This window comes from Eucyclogobius newberryi, unplaced genomic scaffold, assembly GCF_026437365.1.
Source record: "Eucyclogobius newberryi isolate DKJ021-1_F unplaced genomic scaffold, fEucNew1.0.hap1 SCAF_37, whole genome shotgun sequence".
NCBI classification, from domain to species: Eukaryota; Metazoa; Chordata; class Actinopteri; order Gobiiformes; family Gobiidae; genus Eucyclogobius; species Eucyclogobius newberryi.
Window position 1 is genome coordinate 785001 of NW_027316023.1, and position 16503 is coordinate 801503.

General features: G+C 47.1%; 1 protein-coding gene and 2 non-coding genes across 3 annotated transcripts in view; 2 read left to right on the plus strand and 1 right to left on the minus strand.

Annotated features, from left to right (window-relative positions):
• The window catches only part of ncf1 (neutrophil cytosolic factor 1), a 20293-nt gene extending 13752 nt beyond the window's left edge, over positions 1–6541 (plus strand). Inside the window, exons 9-11 of the mRNA XM_072462115.1 lie at positions 3672–3779; positions 5299–5504; positions 5887–6541. Of these exons, the coding sequence (XP_072318216.1) occupies positions 3672–3779; positions 5299–5504; positions 5887–6041 (469 nt within the window). The 3' untranslated portion in view covers positions 6042–6541. The remainder of the gene's footprint in view (positions 1–3671; positions 3780–5298; positions 5505–5886) is intronic.
• Positions 6542–7185: 644 nt separating this feature from the next.
• Positions 7186–7257, minus strand: trnaw-cca (transfer RNA tryptophan (anticodon CCA)). The gene has a single exon. It is a non-coding gene; the product is annotated as a tRNA-Trp (tRNA).
• A 323-nt stretch (positions 7258–7580) lies between these two features.
• trnae-cuc (transfer RNA glutamic acid (anticodon CUC)) lies at positions 7581–7652 on the plus strand. Its single transcript has one exon. It is a non-coding gene; the product is annotated as a tRNA-Glu (tRNA).
• Positions 7653–16503: the final 8851 nt, after the last annotated feature.

A 16503-nucleotide genomic window follows, 5' to 3' on the forward strand; every position in this document is an offset into this window, starting at 1 on the left:
GTCTATTTTTGATGAAATTCTCGGATTTCACAGCCGAAAAGTCACAATTGAACCAAAGATTGTGTAAAAATCCAGCTTGAACCATTTTCAGCCACATCGACGTCCTCAGTTTGACTTTGGCGTGTGATATGTGGCGTGTGATATGTTGGCGTGTGATATGTGGCGTGTGATATGTGGCGTGTGATATGTTGCATGTGATATGTTACGTGTGATATGTTGCGTGTGATATATTGCGTGTGATATGTTGCGTGTGATATGTTGCGTGTGATATATTGCGTGTGATATGTTGCGTGTGATATGTGGCGTGTGATATGTTGCGTGTGATATGTTGCGTGTGATATGTGGCGTGTGATATGTGGCGTGTGATATTTTGGCGTGTGATATGTTACGTGTGATATGTTGCGTGTGATATTTTGGCGTGTGATATTTTGGCGTGTGATATGTTGCGTGTGATATGTGGCGTGTGATATGTTGCGTGTGATATTTTGGCGTGTGATATGTTGCGTGTGATTTGTTACGTGTGATATGTTGCGTGTGATATGTGGTGTGTGATATGTGGCGTGTGATATGTTGCGTGTGATATTTTGGCGTGTGATATGTGGTGTGTGTGATATGTGGCGTGTGATATGTTGCGTGTGATATGTTGCGTGTGATATGTTGCATGTGATATGTGGCGTGTGATATGTTGCGTGTGATATGTGGCGTGTGATATGTTGCGTGTGATATGTTGCGTGTGATATGTTGCGTGTGATATGTGGTGTGTGATATGTTGTGTGTGATATGTTGCGTGTGATATGTGGCGTGTGATATGTTGCGTGTGATATGTTGCGTGTGATATGTTGCGTGTGATATGTTGCGTGTGATATTTTGGCGTGTGATATGTTGCGTGTGATATGTGGCGTGTGATATGTTGCGTGTGATATGTGGCGTGTGATATGTTGCGTATGATATGTTGCGTGTGATATGTGGCATGTAATATGTTGCGTGTGATATGTTGCATGTGATATGTTGCGTGTGATATGTTGCGTGTGATATATTGCGTGTGATATGTTGCGTGTGATATGTGGTGTGTGTGATATGTTGCGTGTGATATGTTGCGTATGATATGTTGCATGTGATATGTTGCGTGTGATATGTGGCGTGTGATATGTTGCGTGTGATATGTGGCGTGTGATATGTGGCGTGTGATATGTTGCGTGTGATATGTGGCGTGTGATATGTTGCGTGTGATATGTTGCATGTGATATGTGGCGTATGATATGTGGCGTGTGATATGTTGCGTGTGATATGTGGCGTGTGATATGTTGCGTGTGATATGTGGCGTGTGATATGTTGCGTGTGATATGTTGCGTGTGATATGTTGCGTGTGATATGTTGCGTGTGATATGTGGCGTGTGATATGTGGCGTGTGATATGTTGCGTGTGATATGTGGCGTGTAATATGTTGCGTGTGATATGTTGCGTGTGATATGTGGCGTGTGATATGTTGCGTGTGATATGTGGCGTGTAATATGTTGCGTGTGATATGTTGCGTGTGATATGTGGCGTGTGATATGTTGCGTGTGATATGTTGTGTGTGATATGTTGCGTGTGATATGTGGCGTGTGATATGTTGCGTGTGATATGTTGCGTGTGATATGTTGCGTGTGATATGTTGCGTGTGATATTTTGGCGTGTGATATGTTGCGTGTGATATGTGGCGTGTGATATGTTGCGTGTGATATATTGCGTGTGATATGTGGCGTGTGATATGTTGCGTGTGATATGTTGCGTGTGATATGTTGCGTGTGATATTTTGGCGTGTGATATGTGGCGTGTGATATGTTGCGTGTGATATGTTGTGTGTGATATGTTGCGTGTGATATGTGGCGTGTGATATGTTGCGTGTGATATGTTGCGTGTGATATGTTGCGTGTGATATGTTGCGTGTGATATTTTGGCGTGTGATATGTTGCGTGTGATATGTGGCGTGTGATATGTTGCGTGTGATATATTGCGTGTGATATGTGGCGTGTGATATGTTGCGTGTGATATGTTGCGTGTGATATGTTGCGTGTGATATGTTGCGTGTGATATTTTGGCGTGTGATATGTTGCGTGTGATATGTGGCGTGTGATATGTGGCGTGTGATATGTTGCGTGTGATATGTGGCGTGTGATATGTTGCGTGTGATATGTTGCGTGTGATATGTTGCGTGTGATATTTTGGCGTGTGATATGTTGCGTGTGATATGTGGCGTGTGATATGTTGCGTGTGATATGTGGCGTGTGATATGTTGCGTATGATATGTTGCGTGTGATATGTGGCATGTAATATGTTGCGTGTGATATGTTGCATGTGATATGTTGCGTGTGATATGTTGCGTGTGATATATTGCGTGTGATATGTTGCGTGTGATATGTGGTGTGTGTGATATGTTGCGTGTGATATGTTGCGTATGATATGTTGCATGTGATATGTTGCGTGTGATATGTGGCGTGTGATATGTTGCGTGTGATATGTGGCGTGTGATATGTGGCGTGTGATATGTTGCGTGTGATATGTGGCGTGTGATATGTTGCGTGTGATATGTTGCGTGTGATATGTTGCGTGTGATATGTTGCGTGTGATATGTGGCGTGTGATATGTGGCGTGTGATATGTTGCGTGTGATATGTGGCGTGTAATATGTTGCGTGTGATATGTTGCGTGTGATATGTGGCGTGTGATATGTTGCGTGTGATATGTGGCGTGTAATATGTTGCGTGTGATATGTTGCGTGTGATATGTGGCGTGTGATATGTTGCGTGTGATATGTTGTGTGTGATATGTTGCGTGTGATATGTGGCGTGTGATATGTTGCGTGTGATATGTTGCGTGTGATATGTTGCGTGTGATATGTTGCGTGTGATATTTTGGCGTGTGATATGTTGCGTGTGATATGTGGCGTGTGATATGTTGCGTGTGATATATTGCGTGTGATATGTGGCGTGTGATATGTTGCGTGTGATATGTTGCGTGTGATATGTTGCGTGTGATATTTTGGCGTGTGATATGTGGCGTGTGATATGTTGCGTGTGATATGTTGTGTGTGATATGTTGCGTGTGATATGTGGCGTGTGATATGTTGCGTGTGATATGTTGCGTGTGATATGTTGCGTGTGATATGTTGCGTGTGATATTTTGGCGTGTGATATGTTGCGTGTGATATGTGGCGTGTGATATGTTGCGTGTGATATATTGCGTGTGATATGTGGCGTGTGATATGTTGCGTGTGATATGTTGCGTGTGATATGTTGCGTGTGATATGTTGCGTGTGATATTTTGGCGTGTGATATGTTGCGTGTGATATGTGGCGTGTGATATGTGGCGTGTGATATGTTGCGTGTGATATGTGGCGTGTGATATGTTGCGTGTGATATGTGGCGTATGATATGTGGCGTGTGATATGTTGCATGTGATATGTGGCGTATGATATGTGGCGTGTGATATGTTGCGTGTGATATGTGGCGTGTGATATGTTGCGTGTGATATGTTGCGTGTGATATGTTGCGTGTGATATGTTGCGTGTGATATGTGGCGTGTGATATGTGGCGTGTGATATGTGGCGTGTGATATGTGGCGTGTGATATGTTGCGTGTGATATGTTGCGTGTGATATTTTGGCATGTGATATGTGGCGTGTTTCGTGCAGGAAGCAGGAGGAGACGGGCCACTTCCCCTCCATGTTTTTACAGCGAGCCGGGAAAAAGGCGGCGTTTGAACGGAACAATCCACACGGCTCCAAACTTCCGCCGCGAAGGTGAAATATTCAAACAGTTTTTGAAACTTTAAAATCATTGAGTCATTTCCAGACGAGGTTCAAACTCTGACGTGACGTAAGAACAATAACGTCGCTGTGTCGTCGGGGGCTTTAAGCCCCTGGTCGGGCAAATAGGTCCTAGGGGACGGCTCAGACCAAGAGCCTTTCATGACGAGCACAAGATCAAGGCCAGTTACGTCGCCCGGATTGGCGTCACCGGGGCCCCATCCTGGTGCCAGGGCCGGGCACAGCCCGAAAGAGCGACGTGGGGCCGTCCTCCCGTGGGCCCACCACCTGCAGGAGGAACCATAAGGGGCCGGTGCAGAGAGATCTGGGCGGCAGTCGATGGCAGGGGCCCGAGGACCAGATCTCCAGACACAGATACTAACTCTGGGGACATGGAATGTCCCCTCGCTGGGGGGAGGAGCCTGAGCTTGTGCTGGAGGTGGATTCTCACCTCCAGCACAGTTTAGGCTCTGGAACCATCTCCTCCAGAGGGGCTGGTGTGGGCTTATAGCCCCTCAACTCAGCCGCCACGTGTTGGAGTTCACCCCGGTGGACGAGAGACGGGTTAGGGACAAGAAGTCCCTTCACCTTCGGGTGGGGGACAGGTCTCTCACTGTTGTGGTGGCCAACGGGAGACGGGTGATCGGGAAGAACGGCTTCCCCGACCTGACCCCGTCCTGACCCCGACCTGACCCCGACCTGACCCCGACCTGACCCCGTCCTGACCCCGACCTGACCCCGTCCTGACCCTGACCTGACCCCCGACCTGACCCGACCTGACCCGACCCCGAACTGAACCCGAGCGGTCAGTTATGTGATTGTCGATTGTCCAGAATGAACACCATGTCACATCAGGTCACAGGAGGTCACAGGAGGTCACAGGAGGTCACAGGAGGTCACAGGAGGTCACATCAGGTCACAGGAGGTCACAGGAGGTCACATCAGGTCACATTTTAGTGTTTTTAGTGTTTTAATGTTTTTAGTGTTTTAATGTTTTAATGTTTTAATGTTTTAATGTTTTAATGTTTTTAGTGTTTTAATGTTTTTAGTGTTTTAATGTTTTAATGTTTTAATGTTTTTAGTGTTTTAATGTTTTAATGTTTTAATGTTTTTAGTGTTTTAATGTTTTAATGTTTTTAGTGTTTTAGTGTTTTTAGTTTTTTAATGTTTTTAGTGTTTTAGTGTTTTTAGTGTTTTTAGTGTTTTAATGTTTTTAGTGTTTTTAGTGTTTTAGTGTTTTTAGTGTTTTTAGTGTTTTAATGTTTTTAGTGTTTTTAGTGTTTTTAGTGTTTTAATGTTTTTAGTGTTTTAATGTTTTTAGTGTTTTAATGTTTTAGTGTTTTAATGTTTTTAGTGTTTTTAGTGTTTTTAATGTTTTCAGTGTTTTAAGTGTATTAACGTTTTTAGTGTTTTAATGTTTTTAGTGTTTTTAGTGTTTTAGTGTTTTTAGTGTTTTAAGTGTATTAATGTTTTTAGTGTTTTAGTGTTTTTAGTGTTTTTCTCTGCGTCGCAGGTCGACGATCCGAAACGCCAAGAGCATCCACGGCCGGTCGAAGCCGCGTCTGTCGCAGGACGTTTACCGGAGGAACAGTCGTCGCTACCTCCAGCAGAAGAGCGGCCGCCTGTCGCCACGGAAACAGTCACTGGGCAGGGCCGGTACGCCCCTACGAGAGCCGGCGCGGCAAGGCGAGCGTCAGGACAGTCGTTTGGGGTCCAGAGGTGAGCGCTTAAAGCACGAGTGCAGTTAAATTACACTAAAAACACAAAGGTTTCAGTTAAATTACACTAAAAACACAAAGTTCTCAGTTAAATTACATTAAAAACACAAAGGTTTCAGTTAAATGACACTAAAAACACAAAGTTCTCAGTTAAATTACTCTAAAAACACAAAGGTTTCAGTTAAATTACTCTAAAAACACAAAGTTCTCAGTTAAATGACACTAAAAACACAAAGTTCTCAGTTAAATGACACTAAAAACACAAAGGTTTCAGTTTAATTACACTAAAAACACAAAGGTCTCAGTTAAATGACACTAAAAACACAAAGGTCTCAGTTAAATTACACTAAAAACAACAACATCACATGTTCTTTTTCCTCCAGACCACATCCCAGAGTCCGGCTCGGAGACGGAGCAGAAGAAGACGGCTCCTGTGGTTCCTCCCAGACCCAGCGCCGAGCTGATCCTGGAGAGATGTACGGACCAAACCCGCAAGAGGATCGGCCTCCACAGCGCCCCCACCGCCTCCGTCAGCTGAACTACACCTTTCAAACGCGCTCAAGTCCAGAATGGAGGAAAAGTAGTGATTAAGATAGTGATTTAAGTGAAGAAACCTCACAAAATCTGGGAAATCAAAGTGGTTTTGGTTCAAACACATTATTATACGGCGTTTGTTTGTTTAATGGAACTTATGATCGACTCTGATCCAAATGTTTAGTGTTTCACTTCATCTACATTTCATCTCACCACAAATTATACTTTTTTTGAGGCTCAAATAACATTTTTTCATGTGTTTTGTTTTTAAGTCTTTTAGAGTTGAAAATGTTTTAAAGTTCACTTCCTTTTGCTCCAGTCGCAGCGTTCACGTCATCATCGTAATATCTCTGTGTTTGGAAATACAGTCTTACAAAGCTTTACATATTTTGCATATGGAAATGTTATTTTTTTAATACAGTGTTAACCCAGCGCCATCTGGTGGGGTAACGCTGAATGTCACGTGCTTGTATCTTTTCTGACATTGATCAATAATCTGTTTATGATGGAGAACAACAGCATTACACACATTGTTTTTTATTTTATACATTTAATAAACTTTGTTTTAAATCATAAATAAAGTGGGTCATTGTTGAATAAAATGTGGTGATGTTATGTGGAGTTTCAAAAGGGAACGACCGCTTAAAGCCCCAGTACGTAACCTTTAACCTTTAACCTTTTAGACCGTAAAACGTCTGTCCTGTGAGTGGGCTTGCCTCTCCACAAACCTGACTCGTACTTGGAGGAGCCGTCTCCTGCTTGTTTCCATGGAAATGTGGTTCCTCTTTCTGTAATGTTCCACAGTGTTTCAACATTAAGTCTAGAAGAGCGAGTCCCACTCCAGCTCCCGCGCCGGAGCCCCGCTCCCGCGCGAGGAGCCCCGCTCCCGCGCCGGAGCCCCGCTCCCGCCGGAGGAGCCCCGCTCGCTCCCGCCGCCCGGAGCCCCGCTCCCGCGCCGGAGCCCCGCTCCCGCCGGAGGAGCCCCGCTCGCTCCCGCCGCCCGGAGCCGTCCGGTGTCTTCTTGATGATCTTGATTCGTCCCTCGCGCGCAGACAACGATAAAACGATAAAACGATAAATATGTGATGTTCAGTCTTAAACTGAGACTTGTACAATTTCAGTTCTAACTTGAAAACAAAACTTTAAGTTGACCCCGACGTGATTTGAACACGCAACCTTCTGATCTGGAGTCAGACGCGCTACCGTTGCGCCACGAGGTCCTTATAACACGGAAGTGTAACTTGTGGATATAAAGTGTGACAAATACATATTTACCTTTATTCTGACTGATTGTTACGACTATTGGTGTCAATAAAATAACAACTCCTTCACTGCGCATGTGCACTGGACGCGCCTCTCGTGAGTGTTTTTCAGACGCGTCTGTTTTACGCGCGGTGTGAACGCGGCATAAGGTCACGTGACACACACGTGTTCCTGTTGTGTGACGCACTTTGAATTCCTTTACAAATAAAGTCGACTTGTAGTTCCACGTGAAGCGTAGTAATATTTAAATATCCAGCTGCGTCTTCCGACTTACGCAGCTTCCCTGGTGGTCTAGTGGTTAGGATTCGGCGCTCTCACCGCCGCGGCCCGGGTTCGATTCCCGGTCAGGGAACTCGTCTTTTTGTTTTACTTGTATGATCTCATCTAATTCACAGGTTTTATCTTATTATTACATGCATAATGTTGTTCAAAACGGCCCCTCCTTCAAACATCTAATATTTAGAATTACTTTTTTAATCACTACGACATAAAGAGTTTTTGTTTTTTGTTGATATTCTAACATTGACATAAAGTATTATTGCTTTGTCATGTCTCCTAAAACAATCACACAATCTCAAACGTATTAAACGGACTGACTTGTTGCTTTATGTAAGAACCATGTGGTACTCGCACACCAAACCATGCAGCTGTTCCTTCAAACCATGCAGCGGTTCCTTCAAACCATGCAGCTGTTCCTTCCTCCCTCTTACAGTGCAGAGTAAATGCGTCCATGGAGCGCCGATAGCGTGCGTCTTTATCCGGACTCTGCAGAGGTTACGAGCTGCAAGAATGGTGCAGGAACATACGCCAAGTTCTCCTCCTTCGGGCGAGGCACGACAGGAAGTCAAGGCCAGATCGCCAAAATAATGGTCCTGTTTTTATCACTACAGCCGATGCTGATTGAACACATCATTTCTGTTTGTTATTTGGTGCAAGCGTAAAACTTAAAGTGACACAATAGGCCGCTTTCATTCAGGTTTGGTTTTAAGATAAGATAAGATAAGATAATACTTTATTGTCCCACATAGGGAAATTTCATTGTTGCAACGCAGGTAGATACAGAGGTAGATACAGAAGAAAAGAACAGATCACTTATAGGAAGTCTGAAAAACACTTTCAGTAGAAGATCTTCTATAAACAAAAACTCCCATAAACAAAACCTCCCATTTCCCAACAAAGGATGGAGGGGAAAATAATAAAGATACAAATAAATACATAAATACCATTGCATGTGATCACAACAGTAATTGCACATGAATATGTGTCACGACGGCACATGGATTGCACAGTAATATCACAGTAATTGCACATGGGTATGACAGTATTGCACATGTGTATGACAGTATTGCACATGTGTATGACAGTATTGCACATGTGTATGACAGTATTGCACATGTGTATGACAGTATTGCACATGGGTGTGACAGTATTGCACATGGGTATGACAGTATTGCACATGGGTGTGACAGTATTGCACATGGGTATATCAGTATTGCACATGTGTATGACAGTATTGCACATGGGTATGACAGTATTGCACATGGGTATGACAGTGTGTGTTGAAGAGTGTGACAGCAGCAGAAGGAAAGACTGTGAAACGTCTCCTTCACACAGCGAGGGTGGATCAGTCACTGAAGGTGCTCTCCAGAGTGGACAGAGTGTCCTGCAGGGGGCAGAGTGTCCTGCAGGGGGCGACACTCATGGTCCAGCATAGATGTGAGTTTAGCCAGGACCCTTCTGTCCCCCACCTCCTGCACCGAGTCCAGAGGACAGCCCAGGACGGAGCTGGTCTTCTTGATGACTTTTTTTGTTTTGTAGTTATTGTGGTTCTCAGTTTATTTTTTTCCACATTTTCCATTAATACCATTTATTCACAAACTTAAAAGCCAATGTTGTGCTTCTTTTTTCCTCCGACGGTCCCTCATCTGCCTGAAGAGTGGGTCCAGCTCCAGTCTCCTCGTGTCCGTCTGTGAGAGTCGGATCTCTTCTTCACTGGAACTCCTCCAGGTTTCTACGCTTTTTTCCCAAAAAGGTTTTTTTGTAGTTTTTCCTGGCCGAGAAGGAGAGTCTAAGGACAGAGGACCCTGGGACATTGTCCCTCGCCACCACAGACATTGTCTGACTTCATCGCCACCACAGACATTGTCTGACTCCATCGCCACCACAGACATTGTTGATTCATTTCTCCCTGTGGCCCTCAGAGGCAACTGTTGTTGTGATTTACAAAAATAAATTGATTTGATTTGATTTGATGATTCTTTTTTGCAGATGGCATGGAGAAATTTTACTTTTATGTCTAATTATTGACTTAATTATACTCAGAGGTGGAAGAAATACACAGTTTGTTACTTATTTCAAGCATTCAATCATGTTCTGACCAAATCCTGTAAACTATGTTTTAGTGTCCCTAGTGTTTCATAAAGCGGACAATGTGACAATTTCCCCCAAATCCAAAAATCCCACCCCCCCTCACCTTTCACCTGGTATCTCCCATCCCCCCCTCACCTTTCACCTGGTGTCTCCCACCCCCCTCACCTTTCACCTGGTATCTCCCACCCCCCCTCACCTTTCACCTGGTGTCTCCCATCCCCCCTCACCTTTCACCTGGTGTCTCCCACCCCCCCTCACCTTTCACCTGGTATCTCCCACCCCCCCTCACCTATCACCTGGTATCTCCCACCCCCCCTCACCTTTCACCTGGTGTCTCCCACCCCCCCTCACCTTTCACCTGGTATCTCCCACCCCCCCTCACCTTTCACCTGGTGTCTCCCATCCCCCCTCACCTTTCACCTGGTGTCTCCCATCCCCCCTCACCTTTCACCTGGTGTCTCCCACCCCCCCTCACCTTTCACCTGGTATCTCACACCCCCCTCACCTTTCACCTGGTATCTCCCATCCACCCTCACCTTTCACCTGGTGTCTCCCACCCCCCCTCACCTTTCACCTGGTATCTCCCATCCCCCCTCACCTTTCACCTGGTATCTCACACCCCCCCTCACCTTTCACCTGGTATCTCCCATCCCCCCTCACCTTTCACCTGGTATCTCCCATCCCCCCTCACCTTTCACCTGGTATCTCCCACCCCCCCTCACCTTTCACCTGGTATCTCCCACCCCCCTCACCTTTCACCTGGTATCTCCCATCCCCCCTCACCTTTCACCTGGTATCTCCCATCCCCCCTCACCTTTCACCTGGTATCTCACACCCCCCCTCACCTTTCACCTGGTATCTCTCATCCCCCCTCACCTTTCACCTGGTATCTCCCATCCCCCCTCACCTTTCACTTGGTATCTCCCACCCCCCCTCACCTTTCACCTGGTATCTCCCATCCCCCCTCACCTTTCACCTGGTATCTCCCACCCCCCCTCACCTTTAACCTGGTGTCTCCCACCCCCCTCACCTTTCACCTGGTATCTCCCACCCCCCCTCACCTTTCACCTGGTGTCTCCCACCCCCCTCACCTTTCACATGGTATCTCCCACCCCCCCTCACCTTTCACCTGGTGTCTCCCACCCCCCTTCACCTTTCACCTGGTATCTCCCACCCCCCCTCACCTTTCACCTGGTATCTCCCACCCCCCCTCACCTTTCACCTGGTATCTCCCACCCCCCCTCACCTTTCACCTGGTATCTCCCATCCCCCCTCACCTTTCACCTGGTATCTCCCACCCCCCCTCACCTTTCACCTGGTATCTCCCATCCCCCCTCACCTTTCACCTGGTATCTCCCACCCCCCCTCACCTTTCACCTGGTATCTCCCACCCCCCTCACCTTTCACCTGGTATCTCCCACCCCCCCTCACCTTTCACCTGGTATCTCCCACCCCCCCTCACCTTTCACCTGGTATCTCCCACCCCCCTCACCTTTCACCTGGTATCTCCCACCCCCCCTCACCTTTCACCTGGTATCTCCCACCCCCCTCACCTTTCACCTGGTATCTCCCACCCCCCCTCACCTTTCACCTGGTATCTCCCACCCCCCTCACCTTTCACCTGGTATCTCCCACCCCCCCTCACCTTTCACCTGGTATCTCCCACCCCCCCTCACCTTTCACCTGGTATCTCCCACCCCCCCTCACCTTTCACCTGGTGTCTCCCACCCCCCTTCACCTTTCACCTGGTGTCTCCCACCCCCCCTCACCTTTCACCTGGTATCTCCCATCCCCCCTCACCTTTCACCTGGTGTCTCCCACCCCCCCTCACCTTTCACCTGGTGTCTCCCACCCCCCTTCACCTTTCACCTGGTATCTCCCACCCCCCCTCACCTTTCACCTGGTATCTCCCACCCCCCCTCACCTTTCACCTGGTGTCTCCCACCCCCTCTCACCTTTCACCTGGTATCTCCCACCCCCCCTCACCTTTCACCTGGTATCTCCCACCCCCCCTCACCTTTCACCTGGTGTCTCCCACCCCCCCTCACCTTTCACCTGGTATCTCCCACCCCCCCTCACCTTTCACCTGGTGTCTCCCACCCCCCCTCACCTTTCACCTGGTATCTCCCACCCCCCCTCACCTTTCACCTGGTATCTCCCACACCCCCTCACCTTTCACCTGGTATCTCCCACCCCCCTCACCTTTCACCTGGTATCTCCCACCCCCCCTCACCTTTCACCTGGTATCTCCCATAAATAGGATGCACTGGGTCTCAGCGTTGCCGGGACTTATTGTCATATTAAAAATCAAACCCGGGCCCTGTGTAAAAAGAGCCCCCCCTAGTGCTATTTCTGTGTCACATCTTCACACAGATGGAAAAACAAAATGCGAGTCAGGCCCAATCTGAGAAAGTTGATTAATATTCCCGGGGGAAAAGATAAAGCCCAGTCCCACTGACACTCGTCTGAAACTTGCTGTGCTAAATGTCAGATCCTTATGTAACAAATCACTCTTAATTCATCATTTTATTTCTTCTTTTAATATTGATTTTATGTTTTTAACTGAAACATGACTTGACAAAAACACAGGAAATGTAGTTCTGACAGAATCTGCTCCAACTTTAAGTTTGAATCTGAAACACGAGAAGACAAAAAGGGGGCGGAGTCTGTGCTGTCTTTACAGATGAAATAATGACCCGCAGGTTGTTCTTTTGGGGTCTTTTCATCATTTGAGTTTGTCTCCTTTAAAATGGAGCTAAAACAGTCTCAGTCTCTTCATAGTTTTACACAAACCTCTCCAGCACAGAGAGGCCCCACCCACAGCAGAGTGGCCCCACCCACAGCAGAGAGGCCCCACCCACAGCAGAGAGGCCCCACCCACAGCAGAGTGGCCCCACCCACAGCAGAGTGGCCCCACCCACAGCAGAGTGGCCCCACCCACAGCAGAGGGCACACTCTAGATCTCATAACTACAAAGGGGGTAAATATTTCAAATGTTGATGTTGCTCTGATCATTTCTGTGTCTTTGACATGTCTGTTTTTCCCAAACCACCGGCTGGTCCTGCAGCTGTTCAGAGGCTGGTCCTGCAGCTGTTCAGAGGCTGGTCCTGCAGCTGTTCAGAGGCTGGTCCTGCAGCTGTTCAGAGGCTGGTCCTGCAGCTGTTCAGAGGCTGGTCCGGCAGCTGTTCAGAGGCTGGTCCTGCAGCTGTTCAGAGGCTGGTCCTGCAGCTGTTCAGAGGCTGGTCCTGCAGCTGTTCAGAGGCTGGTCCGGCAGCTGTTCAGAGGCTGGTCCTGCAGCTGTTCAGAGGCTGGTCCTGCAGCTGTTCAGAGGCTGGTCCTGCAGCTGTGTCTCATGTTCTAATGTAAATGATTTGTTGAACTCTGTTACATTGTGTGTTTTGAATGTTCTGGACCCCATCGCACCTCTGAAGGCTAAAATGGTTAAAAATAAGCAGAAGTTGCCATGGAGACATGATGATTGGGTCAGGGCACAGAAAAGAGAACAGAAAAGTCAAAGCTCTAACGTGCCCGATGATTGAAGTGGCCGGACCCGATGGGCAATTTTATGTGTACCTGGTCAAAGGAGGAGGTCATGGCTGTGGCGAAATCGCTGCCCAATCCAGTCACAGATGGAAAAACCTTTGCCAAAGATTTCACCGAGTTTTGCGCTGAGTACCGTCCCTCCGGACTGGAAAGTCGTAAAATTCTGGGTTTTGCTATGACATTGAGTGACTTTGCGAAAATAAAGACAAGTATCCCGTAGAATCAGCTGCATGCCGACAAACCCATATATGAGGACAATGTGGAATACACTGCTGCCATAACAACCCTGACCACTGCCATCGCCCGTGAGTTCCTGCTGGTGTATGACTTAACAGCAATTGACAGATGCGTACAAATGCCAGACGAGTCCCCGGATGAATACATACACAGGCTCACCCAGGTGTTTGACCAACAAAGTGGCATGAAGGACTTGAAAGACCAAGCAGGCGGTCCATATGAGGTATTGCTCTGTCAGGCAATAATCGGAGGACTGCACAAGAACATTGTCAAAGCAATCAAGGGCTCATACGTGGGCGGCATCAAACAGCCCAAACTCGACGTACTGTCTGACCATGCGCGTCATGCATGGGAGATGATACAAGAAGAGAAGGTGAAAGATAAAAAGACAAAAGAAAAAGAAAAACATGATGCAACTCTAACGCTCTTCTCCAACACAGTTGCCGCTCCAAGACAACAACAGCAGCAAAACTATGTCCACAGACGTGGCCGTGGAAGACGGGATGGACAGAGAGGTGCGTGCTACGTGTGTGGTCAATTTGGACATTTCTATCGAGACTGCCCACATCAGAACCTGCGACCACACATTCCTGGACCACAGCATGGGGCCTACTTTGGGCCATATCCAGGACAGCCACAGCAACAGGCCTGGTCAGGGCCACAGCAACAGTCTTATCAAGGACAGCAGCAGCCATATCCAGCACCACCACAGCACCTAAACCAACAGCGGCCTGGAGGGAATTATGGGTCGGACTGACTGGACGGGGCCAAAGGGGGGTCTCATCGCGTGACAGAAACAGCAGCCGGGACAACACACCCAGAGCACTTGTCTCTGCAGGAGGGTAACGAGCATTATACACTACTCACACACGCTATCTCTCATCTTGAGGCTCGAGCTGCTAAACCTAATGAAATTTATCTCACAACATCTCAATCAAGTTCTAAATTTCCAGAGTTCTCTTTAATTGTTAATGGTGAAAAAATCTATTTTCTTGTGGACTCAGGTGCTACACGTTCTGTAGTAAAAAAAATCTGCACTAAAAAAAAAGCCCATCCTGTAGTTATCACCCCAAAATCTGATGTGCACCCTTGTAGACCACAGTATCCCTTGCGTCCGAAGGCAATTGAAGGTATTACACCAGTGTTCGAAGCATTAAAAAAGGCTGGTGTAATAGTTCCTTGCACATCTGGGGGGGTACGCAGTCCCATTTTTCCTGTGAAAAAAGCAGGTGAACCTGGGGTGCCCACAAAATGGCGATTTACAAATGATTTGAAAGCAGTAAATGAAGCAGTTGAGCCGGTAGCAGCAGTGGTGCCAAATCCATACACAATCTTATCTCAAATTCCACAGGAATCAAAATATTTCACTGTTGTGGATCTGGCTAATGCTTTTTTCTCTGTTCCTGTCCACAAGGACTCGCAGTTTTGGTTTGCTTTCGAGTTTCAGAACCGACTCTGGACTCTGACGCGGCTGTGTCAGGGTTTCGTACACTCTCCAACATGGTACAATGCCTCTTTGCGCGATTCATTGGCTCCTTTACGACTGTCACCAGGCAGTTGTTTATTACAATATGTAGATGATTTGCTTTTGTGCTCTCCTACAGAGGACCAATGTAAACAAGATACAGTGACACTGCTGAAACATTTACATGCAGAAGGCCACAAAGCGAGCCTTTCTAAATTACAATTCGTTAAAGAGGAAGTCACCTTCCTGGGTCATGTGATATCTAAACATGGGCCATGTGATATCTAAACATGGCAAAAGCATTTCCACAAAGCGTGTTGCAACAATACAAAATATTCCAAAACATAGAACTAAGAAACAATTGATCATCAGTCATTCCTGGGAATGTGTTCATACTGTCGACAATTCATTCCAAATTATTCTGTAATGGAGTCTCCTTTAAGTGCACTCATACATGGTAAAGGCCTTAGGACTAATGACAAAATGACATGGACCGAGGAAGCAGACAAAGCTTTCTGTGAGTTGAAAATGGCCTTACAGAAGCCTCCAATTCTGGGGTTACCCGACCCAACTAGACCTTTCACACAGACTGTTGACGAACGCAACGGCTGCATGACTTCTGTCCTGCTACAGTCGCATGGGGGCTCCCTGCGACCTGTCGCTTATTTCTCTGCTAAGCTGGACCCAGTCGCAGCTGGCATGCCACGATGTTTACATGCGGTAGCGGCTGCGGAAAAAGCAGTCCTTGCCTCACGTGACCTGGTGGGCTATGCTGAGCTAACACTGCTAGTGCCACATGCTGTCTCTTTGATTCTGCTGGAACAGAAAACTTCCCATCTTTCTGCTTCACGATGGCTTAGATATAACACCATTCTTCTTGAACTGCCAAATGTTACAATAAAGCGATGCACACAACTCAATCCAGCAACTCTCCTGCCAAATCAAGAGGAGGGTGAACCTCATTGTTGTGTTTCCACGATTGAACATGTATGTGCACCCCGACCGGACCTGAGGGAGGAGCCGCTCACTAACCCTGATTTGATTCTTTTTGTAGATGGGTCCGCATCTCGAGACGCACACACAGGACGGAACAGAGTAGGGTTTGCAGTGTGCACTAACTGGGAGGTGCTGGACTCAGGTCCCCTGCCCAGACACTTCTCTGCCCAAACAGCGGAGTTGGTGGCTCTGAAAAAAGCATGTGTCCTGGCAAAAGGCCAATCTGTAACTATTTTTACTGACTCACGTTATGCATTTGGTGTTTGCCATGACTGGGCGGGGATGTGGCGACACAGGAAATTCATGAAATCTGATGGTAAGCCAATTCTAAATTCAACACAGGTCGCTGAGCTCCTGGATGCGATACTTTTGCCATCTGAGATTGCGATATGTAAATGTCAAGCTCACACTAATTATGATGACCCAATTTCACAGGGAAACAGCAGAGCAGACGCAGCAGCGAAGGCAGCATCTCATCTTGGCTTGACAGGATCAGATGTATGTTTTGTATCTCAAGTGCCATCCATCCCAGATTCTCTCCATGCCATGCAGAGCTTTGCCACAACAGAGAAAATCTCTGTGTGGAAAAGGG